Genomic DNA, 14,157 nt, shown 5'->3' with positions numbered 1-14,157 from the left:
CTCCTGCAGCCACAACGTGAGCCAAGAGCGGAGGAGGAGGCGCACGGGAGATGAATTGAGCATCTTAAACACAGCTGGGAGCACTTCCCACGGCACTGCTGGACAAAGCTGTGGTCCCATTGTAAAGCTCCTCTATATGGCTCTACTGTACAGCCCTGCTGCATGGTCCCACTGCGCAACCCTGCTATACAGTGCTGCTGGGATGCCTCCATTGAGGGGGTCAGTGCTGGGTTTGTGCTTGCCCCCATTAGGTGCAGGGGATCACAGTGACAGTGCAGGTGATGCTCCAGTTACGTCCCAGTAACCGTCTCGTGCTTTTCCAGAGCCAACAAATGAAGGACAAGCTGAGCATGGGTGCATTGTAGCTGATACAGGCTATATATCTCTCTCCCCAAAATAACTCACCCCAAACTGTACTCTGGTCTACGAGCACCTATCAGACCTGCAGACACAAGTCATCTTGGGGGGGTCGTGGGGACTTTTTGGGGCAGTGCCTGCTTCCAGCCGGAGCATCCCATCCCATCCCATCCCATCCCATCCCGGACCCCTAGCAGCTGTGTTCAGATCATCTGAGCGATGATTTATGGGGTAAGAGCATCCCGTGCCGTGCTGTTTGGCTGGTGGGAACAGGAAGGGAGGTGGGAGCAGAGCCCGCTCATCACTACATCTGTAACACCTCTTAGGTTCCTGCACAGCTGGGAGGGATTAACGGCCCGTCCTGAGCGGGGATCTCACCGTGGGCCCTGCGGGCTGCTGTGCCCCACGGAGCCGGCTGGGGAGCCACAGCCCTGCAGCCCGCATTGCTGCCTGCTCGCTCCTCCTGTGGCTGCCTCCGCCTCAAAGCCTTCCGATTGCCGAGTGCAGGACTTCAGCATCCCCACGCGGTCAGAGAGATCTGGTTCTCCCCGTTCGGGGAGCAGGGAAACCGGAGCCCTGGCAAGAAGAGCGCGCAAAGACATCTGAAAGCATCTCCCCAGGGCATTCCTCTGTGCCTTATCTGCGAGGATGGAGATCTAACGGACCACTACTGAAGGCTGAGTAGAGGGTGAGGTTCATCCAAACACGTTCCTCACGCTCCCCTCCGTCATGCAGGCACCAGCCCTGCCTCGACCCACGCAAGTGAGCAAAGCCTGCCGGGCACAGCCAGCTGCCAGCACTGGGAAAGGGCACGGGCTGCTCCCATCCCTTGGAGGGTCACCACCTGGTAGAATATTTACCTGCTGACTGCCGGGGGCTTCATTTTCTCTCCTGCCATCAGCTGCCTGTTGCTGCTCCAAGCTGGGTTTAATCAGCACATGGATGGAAGACACAGGTGCTTCTTTTAGGGGGTGAATAAGAAGAGAGGCAAATCTGTCAATTATTAATGAAGGGAGGAAATCTGGTTCCTGGTGGATTCACATCATAGAATCACAGAATCACAGAATGGCCAGGGTCAGAAGGGACCTCAAGGATCATGAAGCTCCAACCCCCCTGCCACATGCAGGGCCACCAACCTCCCCATTTCGTAGCAGCCCAGGCTGCCCAGGGCCCCATCCAACCTGGCCTTGAACACCTCCAGGGATGGACGGGGCATCACAGCCTCTCTGGGCAGCTGTTCCAGCACCTCACCACTCTCTCTGTAAAGACCTTCCCCCTGACGTCCAACCTAAATCTCCCCTCCCTCAACTTCAAACCATTTCCCCTTGTCCTGCAGTTGTCAACCCTTTCAAAGAGTTGATTCCCCTCCTGTTTGTGGGCTCCCTTCAGGTACTGAAAGGCTGCAATGAGGTCACCCCACAGCCTTGTTTTCTCCAGGCTGAACAAGCCCAGCTCCCTCAGCTTGGGGGGAAAGGGGCATCAGGGTGAAAAGGCAGCAAAAAGCCACTGGTGTTTCTGCACTGCACCAATGGCCTCACAGCACATCAATAAATATTGCATTGAAGAGTCAAAGCCTCACTGAAGGATGCCAGCCCAGCCCAGCAGTGACATCTGGGGGCATCGGCTCCTGGTGAGGTTGGTACCCATCCTACATGGCCCTTCTTTTCCCCCTCTACCAGCGATCTCACAGCTCTGCTGCCTGCCCTCAGCCCATGGAGACACCGCCGTGCATGAGAGGCACCAACAATTCAGGCAGGTTTGTGAGCAGTGTGAATCAATAAGGAAGAACGGTGGTTTTATATCATTTATTTTTTAAAACATGAAACCCAAGCTGAATAGAAACCACAGAAATTACATTTAGGGATTTTTTTTGTTTGTTTTTTTTGTGTTTTTTTTTGTGTTTTTTTTTTGTTTTTTTTTTTTTTAGTATTTGCAAACCAAAAAGTTACAGTAAAAAATAGCTACATTACAATCAATAGAACTACAGAATTAAAAGTAAAGATACAAAAATGGGCTCAATCCTCTTTAACCCTCACAATTTAAAAACATTTTGGGTAAGTGCAGGAACACTCGAAAGAAACTAGCAGGTCCAAAGTTTAAAAAAAAAAAAAAAATTATATATATTTATATATTATATATGTATATAAAGTGGTATGATATACAACCATTATGGTTAAGAAGTAGAACAGAAAAGTTACAAAAAGGCCAGGAACGTGTTCATCTTTAGGTTTCTGTGCACAGTGTCCAAGAAAAGAACTGCCCTCTGAATGATGCAACTATGACTCGTGGGGCTGCCCCACTACTAAGGGACCTGAGGCACGCGATGCAGCAGCGGAGCACCCGGACCCAACGTGGAGGACAACAAATGGAATGAAGCTGTTTGAGGAGCCCAGGGCCCCCCGGGGGCAGAGGCTGCTGGAGGAGCCTCTGTGTGAGATTGGAGGAGGAAGAGGAAGGAAGGAGTTTGGAATTGCATAGCGAGGAGCGATGTGGTATCAAATACGCAGAGCACCTAAGAGCTTCATGCTACAGTTCTCCTCTTCTGGAAAGGAGTGTTTTGAATGTTCTGGTTGCATGCCCTTTTGGGTTCTGCTTTAGGGCTGGGTGAGCACCGGGGAGCTCCAGGCTCCGTGACAGCCCCTCTCTTGGGCAATGCTCCTCAGGGGGCTCAGCTGGGGCCCACACTGCTCCCCCCAAAGCACAGAGCGCTCATTAGCACTCTGTGGCACATCCAGGCACTGCCACCAACACAGCTGATGCTTCTGCTGGACCTCCTGGGAGGAGTGGAGAAGCCACTTGCAGCTCACACCTCCATCACTTCTGGAAAAGGAGAGCAGGTGGTGATAACAGAACCAATCTGGTTACAGGACAGGCCCCATCTCTCAAGGTGTAAGACCTACTCCTCAGAATCTGAAAGAAGCCCAAGATGTTCAGTGAGTTACACCGACCGACTCTGGGGGGAAAGATGCTGGCTTCTCCTTGCTCCCCCTGTAGGAAGTGCTGCATAGACCTGTTCCCACCAAAGGAGAAACCCAACTAACCCAAGCCTACGCCAGGCAGGGTGACTACAACCAACAAGCCACAACACTTCCCTTCCCTTCAGAGGGCTCAGCATGTGATTTCTGTTGCTGCTAAAAGGAAATGATAGGACCAGAAGTTAAACATGGATTTATCCATATGGGGATCTGTACCTTGCTCATATAGGTATCCACTCACTCCTGCCTGCTAACACCTGGCAGCACCCGGAGTCCTCATGAGCGATGGCCAAGCAGCCCCCTGAGAAAACATTTACTCTCAGAAAAGCCAAACTTTTCGTGTGAACACAGCATAGCATATTTTTAGGGAACAGCTATGGAAATCCTGACTTAGGAATCACTGAAATCCTCATGCACTGCGTCCTCCTCAAAGCACTCACATGAACATCCTTGCATCGTGGCTGAGATGACTGTACACGGAAAATTAACAGCTATCAAATGGAGAAAACTTAAAAAGGACAGGAGGGGAAGGGAGCACTCCATCCTTCACATTTGGATACATGGATGCACGCTAAAAACCTTAGCTTGAACCCTTTTATCAGCACATAAAATGAATTCAGTTTAATAATACATACAGGATACAAACACTACAGTTATATTCCCAAGACAGCACAAGAAATTCACAGCCAAGTCTTGATTTGATTTCCTTTACAATTACAATGCAGTCTTGAACACTGGACACGAGAGTCCAACATGCTATTTACATTTCACATTGTGGAGATGTTCGTGTGCTTGGAAGAGTTCTCAGTTTCAAAAGAAAAAGTCATTCACACATGATGATGTAGTGGAAATAAACCAAGCCAACCAGACAAGCCAATGACCACATTTGTGCTTCTGAAAAAGTAACATGAAGTGCCTTCAGCAATGCAGTCGCCTCCAGCTGGACCAGCCTCCCTCCTTCCACAGTCAGCGAGGTGTCCAGAGGCCAATCTCAGCTCCCCTGAATTCTGGACCCCTTTGTCAGCAACCAGTAACATGATAAATGTTCTGATAAAGTCAGCTGGGACACACCAGGCGATATGGCCTTGGCATTTTGTCACATTAAGAACAAAGACACACAATGGAAGAGAGAGAAATCTCTACAGCTTTCCCTCCTACAGCTCGAAGAGTTTGGACTCCCTCAACCATGAATGCCATCTAGAACAGATGAGTCTTTGCCAGATAGCACCTGCTGTTCACTCAAGAGGGAGGCACAGAGTCTGGGAGATCTTGGCTTCTGAGAGTCCCCTCCTCAGACAAAATGTGACCATATGGATGAGACTGATTGTGTCACAGCCATAGGAATAGGCAAAGGCCATCTGTTCTTCAGCAGATCTACTCAGACCAGTCTGCAGAAATGCCATGCTGTTGCTCAAGGTTCCAGTTTAAAAAAAAAAAGAAGAAAAAAAAAACAAGAAGAAAAAAAAAAAAGGAGAAAAAGTAATAACAATACTAAAAGAAAACCAAACCGTTTGTCTGTGTTTCCTATCCAGCGCTCTGCACAGCATGCAGCGGGGCAGCAGAGTTCCAGGATGCTTTACAAAAGTGCAATATCCATGTCAAGTAAAGGAAGTGCTGGCTGGACAAAAGTACACAGCTCACACTGCAGTCAGGTTATGCTGGCCTCCAGAGAGCAAAATGTCATCTCCAAAACACTCTTTCCAGTTATATTTTGAAGTCAGAGAGCACATACCTCCACATCTGTGCCTTGCTGCAAGCCCAAGTGTTGTCAGAAGTTGTTCTGGGTGGTAAGGGTGGCTGTGCTGAACCTTGGAAAGAAGCAAGTCAAGGTGGCTGCTGCATTAGATGCTGCAAACAAGAGGCACAGGCTTCCCCATTACCCCTGTAGCAGCAGGCAGTGCTGCTGTGACAACTCAGATGCAGCCCCTTCCGAAGTGCAGTCACACACGTGTTCCAGACTCATTCTGTACACAGCAGAGGCAATATACAGAAGCACCTGTCTTCACAGGGTTCCCCACATCCTCACCTCAAGCTTCCAGAAAACTTGCCATCAGGGAGTTGGATCAGGCCACAGATTTAGGGCATCCCCCCCCTAAAAATGGTAACCTAAGTAGCAATCTGGGCACATCCTTGAAGGGACAGAACAATTTGGTCTTAATCAGGATTATATGCATCTTGCTTCTTTCTTCAAAGCAAGGGGAAGGCTCTGCTGCTCCTAGACAGCAATTCCATACTTTGGACCCTGCGAGTTAACTATGCCACATGCTCTACTCCTAGGTTTTCCTTTAGGACAGGGTGGAAAATCTGGCGCTCGTGAGCCCCAGTGTCCCTCCATGCACCCTGCAGCACTCTCCCTGCCCTTGTTATTTGATAACACTGAGGTATGTTTCAGCGTGAAGCCCATCAAATGTGTCTGAAAGGCCTACTCAGTCCTGAGCAAGAAAATCCTGCTTCCAGAGATTTACGGTGAAGTTTTTTCCCCAATTCTTATTCTGTGATGCCTCTTCTTCCCTTTCCTTCTCATCCCTTTGAATGGTAAAAGCTGGCCTGTATTTTTTTCAGTCTGTTAGTCGTTTATCTTCTCGTGAGGAGCATAAAGCTTGCTTTCCACACAGCTGGTACCCTTTCACAGCCAATACCATCATCTCAGCCACCTGCGAGGAGCAATTCTTACCTCACTGCAAGAAGGCAACTGACTTGAGGAAAGGCAGATCGGTAGATTTTGCGCCTCGTACAGCAAACGTGGGATCAACAGACCCTGAGTCTGAATGTCATGGAGGTGAAGATTAACTGCCTCTGCCAATGGCTCAGCTCCAGTTTGAGGGATATTTCCCACTCCGTCTCTTCTGCCAGTTATTTAATGCCACACTCAGCAGCTACACACTAAGATGCCCCTGCTCAGAGGTAAAACAAACTGAAGAAGTCACAAAAGAACATCATAGTTTCCCCACTGGAAGGTCATTACTCTACAGTACTACCAGCCCATTGTGAGGCAGACTCCTCTTCCAGTGGGAAGCTGCCAGTGCCTGTTGGAGCACTGCTCTTCAGTGGGAAGTACAGCACCAGTGGAGGATGTTGCCCTTTGCAGGCACCCAGCTGCCCCTTTGCAAGCTTTGTTCTGCCTCGTAGCTAGAAAAATGCCTATGTGTGCCTTAATATGGTCAGAGAGTGGTTAGCAATGTGCCTTGAAAAACAAAAACAAAGAGAATAAAAACATGTTCTGATAGTCACAACGTTATCCAGATGGCATCCGGGCTTCTGATTCTGAAGCACAGAAGATACACTGAGGATCTTGTGAGTTTGTTAGGATTGAGGCTCCAAAAAACCTCCTTCAGTGCCAGTTCAACAACCCTGTGCTGTAAATGGTGATAAAAGAAGAAAACGAGAAGAAAGTCCAGCAGAGTTCACAGGTCACTCTTGCAGGGAGAGCTTGCATTTACTATAAATCCATCGGTGCTTGTAGCCCCTCTTGTTTTCACAAGCTGACTGTCCCATAAGACTTAGCATCAGAGAGCTGAAACTCTTTAGTGCAAAAATCCCCACCACAAAGTCTTTTCCTGGAAAAGTTTGGCACCAAGTGGGCAGTGGCTGGCTCCTGTTTGATCTGTGTCAGCCTGGTAAAGGCAGCACCCTGCTGCAGAATGCCTTCTGCAAGTACCTGGGCTTCCCTGATGGAGCAGAGAGGTCAGGTTCAGAGCAATGGCCAGGGTAGTTAAAAGGTGCTGGGATCCTCTGCTCCTTCTCAAGAATTCACATGCTAGCTACAGTGGGAAAGAAAAAGGCATTCTCTTAGTGGTTTAAAAAAAAAAAAAAGAAGTTATCAGGGTAGTGGAGTGGTTTTTTTTTCCTAGAACAGAACCACAGGCTCCCAAAATACAGTGGATGTGCAGAGACAGCAAGAGGCAGGGGTTTCCCTTCCCCCACACAGGGCACTGGACCAGGGGACTCCCACCATGATGCCACACTGCGCATCAACTCAGCTTCCCCTGGTTGCACGTTGTCACAGACACCGAGCCTCTGCCTCTTCAGCATCTGACAGACCGAGCAGCTCTGCTGATCCCACAGCAGATCTACCACCATATTTCACCACATTCCTCTGGGGAACTGAAAGAGAAAAAATGCAGGCAGAAGATATTCACCAATGCTTTCTAGCTATTATTCCGACAAAGCTGGCCCCAGGCAGGTGGAGCCCAGGGCAGGCAGGTGATCTTTCAGCTGCTCTGCCTGCACATGCTTGCTCTCTTTTGTACATCAGGTACAACAAAGCAAAGGCTTGGATTCAAAAAGGGCTTCCACTCCATTGGGCAGGTATGAGGTTGGAGGGGTGTTCTGAGCTGGAGAAACTGAAGGAGCTGCACTGGATTTGGGGCAGAACAGCAGGATTGTTCTACGAGGACAGCACAGGGGCACAGCAGTTGGCACATTGTTTTGTCTGACTGCACATGTGGGTTTTTGTTGCTGTTGTTTTTTGTTGGTTTTTATTGTGTTGCTGTTTTTCTTTTTGATTTTCTTTTTCTTTTTTGCTTTCTCATCTTAATGCACATTGCCAGCATCTGGACGAGGTTGGTTGGTGGCGAGGTATTTGGCTCTCATGCTGGAGGTGTACTGGAGGAAAACAAGACAAGAAAACAACAAACAAACAAAAACAACAGAACAGAGAAGTCAGAATAAATATTAGAATGGAACAACAGATTGCAATCACTTCCCAGCACAGCATTGGCAGCATTTGCTGCATATCAAGGAGCTGCTGGCTTGGTTTGACAAGGAAAGTTTCAAAGTCGCTGTGTAGAGCAACACACTGGTATAGCCTGCTGCAAGGATGCTCGCCAGGTCAGTGCACATGGGCTAATGATTTATCCAAGCTCTCTATAGAGAATGAAGTCCTATAGTCATTGAATCAAAACGTGCCATATTTCACTTAGAAGAAGAAAGGGAAGTGGAAATGATACAGATGTAAAAACCCACCTCACACCTTCATCCTCTTTTAGTCATGCTGATTCTTTCAACCATGCCAGAAAAGGAGGTTGAAAAGAAAAGAGGTGTAAAGTTCATTGCATTTCTCTGCAATGAGATCATCAGAAGATTGCACACATCACAAATGGACACTCTGAAAGGAAAGCGTGGAAGAATGAATCCTGTGAACAATTTATGCCTGAGAAAGGACAAACCCAACCAGACTGGAAACAAGCTGCCATCCAACAAGATATTAGCTATTTAATAGTTATCAGGTGGTTAATTATCCACCATGGCATGGGATCCAGCCTGTATACCATGCAGTGGTAGACAAGACTCCAGCCTGGGGGTGAGAAAAGAAGCTCACAGAGGTGTGAGGTGCCTTTGGTTTGGGTTGCTTTACAATTTTTAATACAAAGCAAGGTAATCCCAAACTGCTCCCAGAGGCTACTGAGATAACACCTGCCATCCAGCTTTGGATGCTGAGCTGAAAAGCATGCAAATACACTGCAGGAAGAACGAGAGACTTCTTTGTTTCAATGCGTTCAGTGCTTTGATCTTGGCCATGTTAGTGCTTCTGGGATTCAGCTACCACGATACTCCAAACCAAGCAATGAGGACAGGTGCTTTTTCCTCTTTTTAATTCCAGCAGGAGCTTGAATAATTCTGTAAATCCACATCTTACTTCCCAGGAGTGCTCTTCAGCATACTGACTTATTATCGCCTTTAAAACTGCACCACATAAAATAGCCAGTTAAGCTGGCACAAAAGACAACTGGAAGGCAGTTCCACACCAGGAGCTATGATTTATCTTGCCCACTGGGAAAGAACATTATGAGGCATCCTTAGGCTTTCAAAAGCCTGGCTATTCAAAGGAGGTTTCAGAGAATTAACAGCATTTTCAGTTTTCCTTCAAAGACCAAACCAGGCTGAACCTGTGTACAGTAGAAGAGAGATACTGCTCCTTCATCAGGGCTGACCCCACTGGCAGAAGATGAAAATACCTGGGGCTCATTGGCACACTTATCTTTTACTATCTTCCATAAGGGGAAAATTTTCTGCAGAACGTGGATCTTAATATAAAACTCTGGCCCAGAAACAGCATCTATATTTAGAAGACAAAGGGCATACACGTTCTTTCTCTTTTTAAGATTTTTTCTTTCTTTTTGCCAGTGAGAAAGAAAAGGTTGAATATGCCAAGCTGAGCCAGTTTGAGGACTGTATTCCATACAGTTTATGAAATACGATTGCTGTTTCAGAAATGAAGTTTAGGGCATTATTAAAACATGAGACTAACCCAGCAGGCTCAAAGAGGCTTAGAAGTCAAAGAATTTTCTCATAAGATAAGCAGGACACATTCACAGATAGCATAATGTTGAAATCTCCAGCCAAGCATCACGCTATGAAGAACATCTTAGAAGGCAAAATGCATTTGATTGCTCATTTTCCATTTGTATCCCATATGCAAAGCATGGTAGGAGATGAGCATGAAAAGAAAATTTGCAGTTGTTAAGGTTTTGCAAGATGTATTTTGAAAAAAAAAAACAACCAACTTCTAGGATCATGGAAATCCTATAGATTCAGTGCACAACTTGCAGCATCAATTTTCTTTAGAACATTAACAATCAAGATGGACTGCTTGATGAACCATACTTCAATAATGTACCCATTGTGGAAAGAGAAGTTGAAAAGAATTTGCTCCTTCCTCCCCAAAGAAAAAAACAAAACCAAAACAGTCAAGCAGAATGCATTTTTACATTCAAACCTACCTGCAATCCACCACAAGGAACAAATCAAGACTCAATAGTCAGAGTTAGGGCTGATGTTCTCTCCTTAACTCAGGATTTTTGTACCTTACAACCTTTTCCCATTACAGTTTGAACTGGTTACTCCTTCTGTTAAGGATATTCCTAACAGCCATGAAAAGTTGGGTTGAAAATTGGAAACAGCTAGAACTTCTGCACACCTCTTACAACCAGCACAGCACAGCTCCACAAGCATGCACCAAATATTCAGTAACTACATTAGAATCACTGCATGAATGCTTTGCTCCACATGCTGTCAGCATCTCTCATCTAAGCACTTTAGTGCACATCCTTTGCTGTGAAGCAATGGGAAGATGCTGTGGAATACACAGACCCCAACATCTGGACAGGCCAACAAATGAAGATGTACCAGGAGAAACTCGCCAGTCACATGGATATGAAACCAAACTATACTATTCACTATTAAAATAACTTAGAAAATAACTTCTTTTAAAAAGACCTAAAGACTTCTAAGCCTGAGCACAGTTTGGAGCTAAGGAAGTCTTGGTCTCTGCTCTCAGGTGACCTGGATACACTGCCTTACACAGCCATCATGCACACAGTTGCATTTAGTTCCCTTTAAAGACTTGCATAGAAGGCAAAGAACATGCACAATGCATCGATTCTTCCAGTACTCTCAGCCCCCAGGTCCTATATGCCCTCTTGTACCCTTTTAAATACAGCAAGGAGGTCAATGCCTTCTCCCCACTCTCAGCCACCCCAAGCAGAGGGCCTAAGAGACTTCTTGCTGCTGTTCCTCCAGGTGGCCTGTGTTAGCCAACACAGCACACCTCCCAGGCACTTACCAGTCAGCTAGGACAAACACAGCTGATTGCACAAGAGTTTATTTTGCATCTCTTGAAAGAAAAAGAATCATTCACATTTAGCCTTGTTGAGGGCATAAACTTTCATAGGTACGGTTAGTGAACACGTGAGAGTGAGGGGATTAACAGAAGCGGTTTGCATACAAAGGAATCATTTGTTGCAAAAAATACTAATAATGAGAGTAATTGGTTAATTTTAGAGACCATAAATTCTACCAAGTCCTGTGAACTGTGCAGATCGTGAGTACTTCACTGCTAACAGAGCTGCTCTGGAAGATCACTTACCGTGTGAAACCATGACTCCAAGTAAAAACCATTGACTACTTGTTAAAATAAATACATCTCTTTGGCTACCCTGACTTTGATTTCCTGCCAGAGCTATTTTAGTAAGCCAATAAAGATCAAAGTTTCTGGAGTCAAGTTCTTAAAGGTTGATCCACCTCTCAAATAGCTACAGCACAGTAAACACAGAGTTTGGTATCATTATGAATGGGAGGTACAAATGGAGGGAAATAGCCAATTCCAGCCAGTGGGTTCTGAATTCAAAGAGAATAAGTCGACCAAGTCCAAAGAACAGAGTTTCTGTTTGCTTTGTTTGTTTTTAAAGTCTTGGAAAGAATGCAATGACTTTTTCTTAGCCCTGCAGACAGACACATTAACTCTGGGTGTGACCTTAGGGAAATAGAAGACAGTGAAGACTGAAGTCATGTTCCAGCCCAGAGGATAATTCAAGCCCAGTATAAAGACCCTAGAATTTTCCCCCACCAGGCAGTACTTTATTTCATGGGACAGACTCATAAGCAGTCTTCTGACTTTGCTACAATACCACCTGCAGGAAGCAGAAAGACCACCATGAGCCCAGGAGCAGTCTTTACGAGGCTTAAGACTGAAGGAAGTTGTGACCCTTCCATGGGTTCCAGCACCATGCTTCAAGACAGGTTTGTGTTCATGCACCATGGCAGAGGGCACTGAGACATCCAGGTCAGACAGCACACTTCCCAGCACGTCACAAGACAGGCAGACAAATGGCAAGAGGCAGCAAGAGCACAGACCAAGCAGCAACATGACAGAAAGGAATCCAATGCAAGGCTAAGAGAAGTCCCAACAAGAACGGCAGAAATGAAGGAATAGCAGCTTTATGGACACGTCTTCCTGGGAACAGAATTAAGACAGGGGTCATTGACTGCACAGGCCAAAAGCAATAGCCCCTTTATTCCAACTGGAACCAGCACCTTCCAGTCACTGCATGGCTGTAGCTCCCTTGGGGAAACACGCTGTCCTTTACACCAGGTGAGCTGCCTGGGAGCTTTCATTACACCCTGTATTCAACCAAGCTGAAAACTCCAAGGCCTAATGCAGACCACCTACTCTTTCTGTATGCAAGTGGCTTTCTGATGGACTACTGTGAGGGAAGACACATTGGCTGTCTTGGAGACTGTCAGCAACAACAGCACATTGAAAATTCAGACAGTGAAATGATGCTAAGGGGGCTCTGTTCACAGAGCCCATGGGAGATGGATGAAATGAGTCGGACATACACAGAACAAACAAAACAGTAAAAGGTTTTGAAACAGAATGAAATAAATATTAGTGCTTATGCCTGGAGCCTTAGGGAAGTTGTCTTTAAACTGACTCCTTTCTGACTTTAAATGCAAGGAGAAGCTGCACACAGTTCTAACAGGCACTGAAATAACTCTTTAGGACAGGCCACCACTACCAACCACAGCCTTTCAACAAATTAAAAATCCTACTGAGGAGCTTAAAGCACGTGGCAGATAAACATCTGTGGTTTGGGGCACATGCTGCTATGAGCAGTCAATACAAAAAGAACAGCAGCAGGGATCAAGGGAAGCTAAAAAGCTGAAATAAGAGAACTGGTCCTGACTGAAAAGCTACTAGATTGGTTCTCGCTTTAAAGCAGCTTCTTGGGATGGAAGAACTTCTATTCTGCATTTAAAGTGCACCACTAATTCCACATTTAAGCAGCGCTCAGGACTAAGTGTTGAAGCTGTTCTCCAGTGTGCACTCTGAGCTAAAGCAGCCATGAGTTGTGAGGCACGGGTCTCTGTAGCCATCACATCGAGCACCAGAAGCCTTTCCAAGGTTAAATCTGCTGCTTGAGTCTGCACCAGAGCAAAACTAAGTCATTTTAACCCTTGGCAGGAGGGAATGGGGTGGGAGGTGCAGAGGAAAGGAATGTGAAGAAATAAAAGGCACTGGCCTGGGATAAACAGTGCAGGGATGAGGAGTGGTCAGGAGTGGAGAAGGGGTTGAGCAAGAAGGACCTTTTTGTTTCCAGTACCTGTTCCATTTGCGGGCGCTGTTACCAGTATGTCCGTGCACTGTCCGAGGGCTTAAGCTGCCAGCTCATATGGCTGCTACTGTCCATGGCAGCCAAATACAACTGTGATGACGCAAGAAAGAGAGAAAAAGAGAGTGCAGCCTCAACGTGCATGAAAAATACAGTGCAAGCAAGTGAAACGCTGTGGTGTGTGTCAGTGACAAGGTGGGCTCTACAACCCTAAAGGAACAGCCCTGTGGCAAGAAGGAGAAAACAGAAGGAATGAGAAGAGGGAAAAAAACAAACAAACAAAAAGCAAGGAAAAGTAACGGACAAACAATGCGGCAGGATCATCACATCTCAGTCCTCACCATCTGTTCTCAGAAAGAAAGCAAAATGGAATGCGTCAGCTCTGTCCACTCACTGGATATGCCCTATTGACATGGTGAACTCCCCTTCTCCCTCCCAGTAAGAGGCAGGGACACGAGCATTAGTATCCTCCTATCTCTCTCCTTCCACAGATAATTTCCTTCAAACAGGTCATGCAAGTTCTTCTGCCTCCATACGATCCCAGCCACCTACTATGGAGAGCTGTGAATACAGAAACAGAAAAGTGCCCCTCCTCTGCTGACTGCCTATACTGCAGGACTGCAAAAAGGATTTTCTCTCTCTCCACCTATCAGTGTGCCCTTCCAGAAACCACACTTATCCTACATTCCATTCCTTGCTTCACCGAGGCAGAAGCTCAGTTGTCTACAGGAGCAGCAATGCACTCTCCTCCTTCCCCTGCTCATGCACTTCCCTATAGACCACACAGGCTGCTGTCAAGTCAAGTTCCCCTGCAAAAATAAAATCTCATCTTTATCTCCTCCCAGAAACCAGCCTAAGGCACCAGGACTCAGTTCCCCTTTCAGGGTATTAACGCAAACAGCTACTGAAGAACCAGGAAGCATCTTGCATAA

The 14,157-nt window shown here is 46.6% G+C and overlaps 1 protein-coding gene across 8 annotated transcripts in view; it reads right to left on the bottom strand.

Moving 5' to 3' along the window:
• The window catches only part of TTYH3 (tweety family member 3), a 75,514-nt gene that overhangs the window by 2,374 nt on the left and 58,983 nt on the right, over positions 1–14,157 (bottom strand). For 2 of the 8 annotated variants that reach the window (XR_007379953.1, XR_007379954.1), the window contains exons 14-15: positions 13,217–13,318; positions 1,218–7,937 (exon numbers count right to left, since the gene is read on the bottom strand). Coding sequence is in view for 3 of the 8 variants with exons in the window: in XM_048961162.1 (XP_048817119.1) it covers positions 13,238–13,318 (81 nt within the window). In the remaining 5 variants the exon portion in view is untranslated. Of the gene's footprint in view, positions 1–1,217; positions 7,938–8,297; positions 8,440–10,917; positions 13,038–13,216; positions 13,319–14,157 lie in introns of those variants that run through there. The other 6 variants (XR_007379957.1, XR_007379955.1, XR_007379956.1 and 3 more) reach the window with 5 other exon arrangements.

This window comes from Lagopus muta, chromosome 15, assembly GCF_023343835.1.
Source record: "Lagopus muta isolate bLagMut1 chromosome 15, bLagMut1 primary, whole genome shotgun sequence".
NCBI lineage: Eukaryota > Metazoa > Chordata > Aves > Galliformes > Phasianidae > Lagopus > Lagopus muta.
This window is presented reverse-complemented; position numbering and strand designations above follow the sequence as displayed.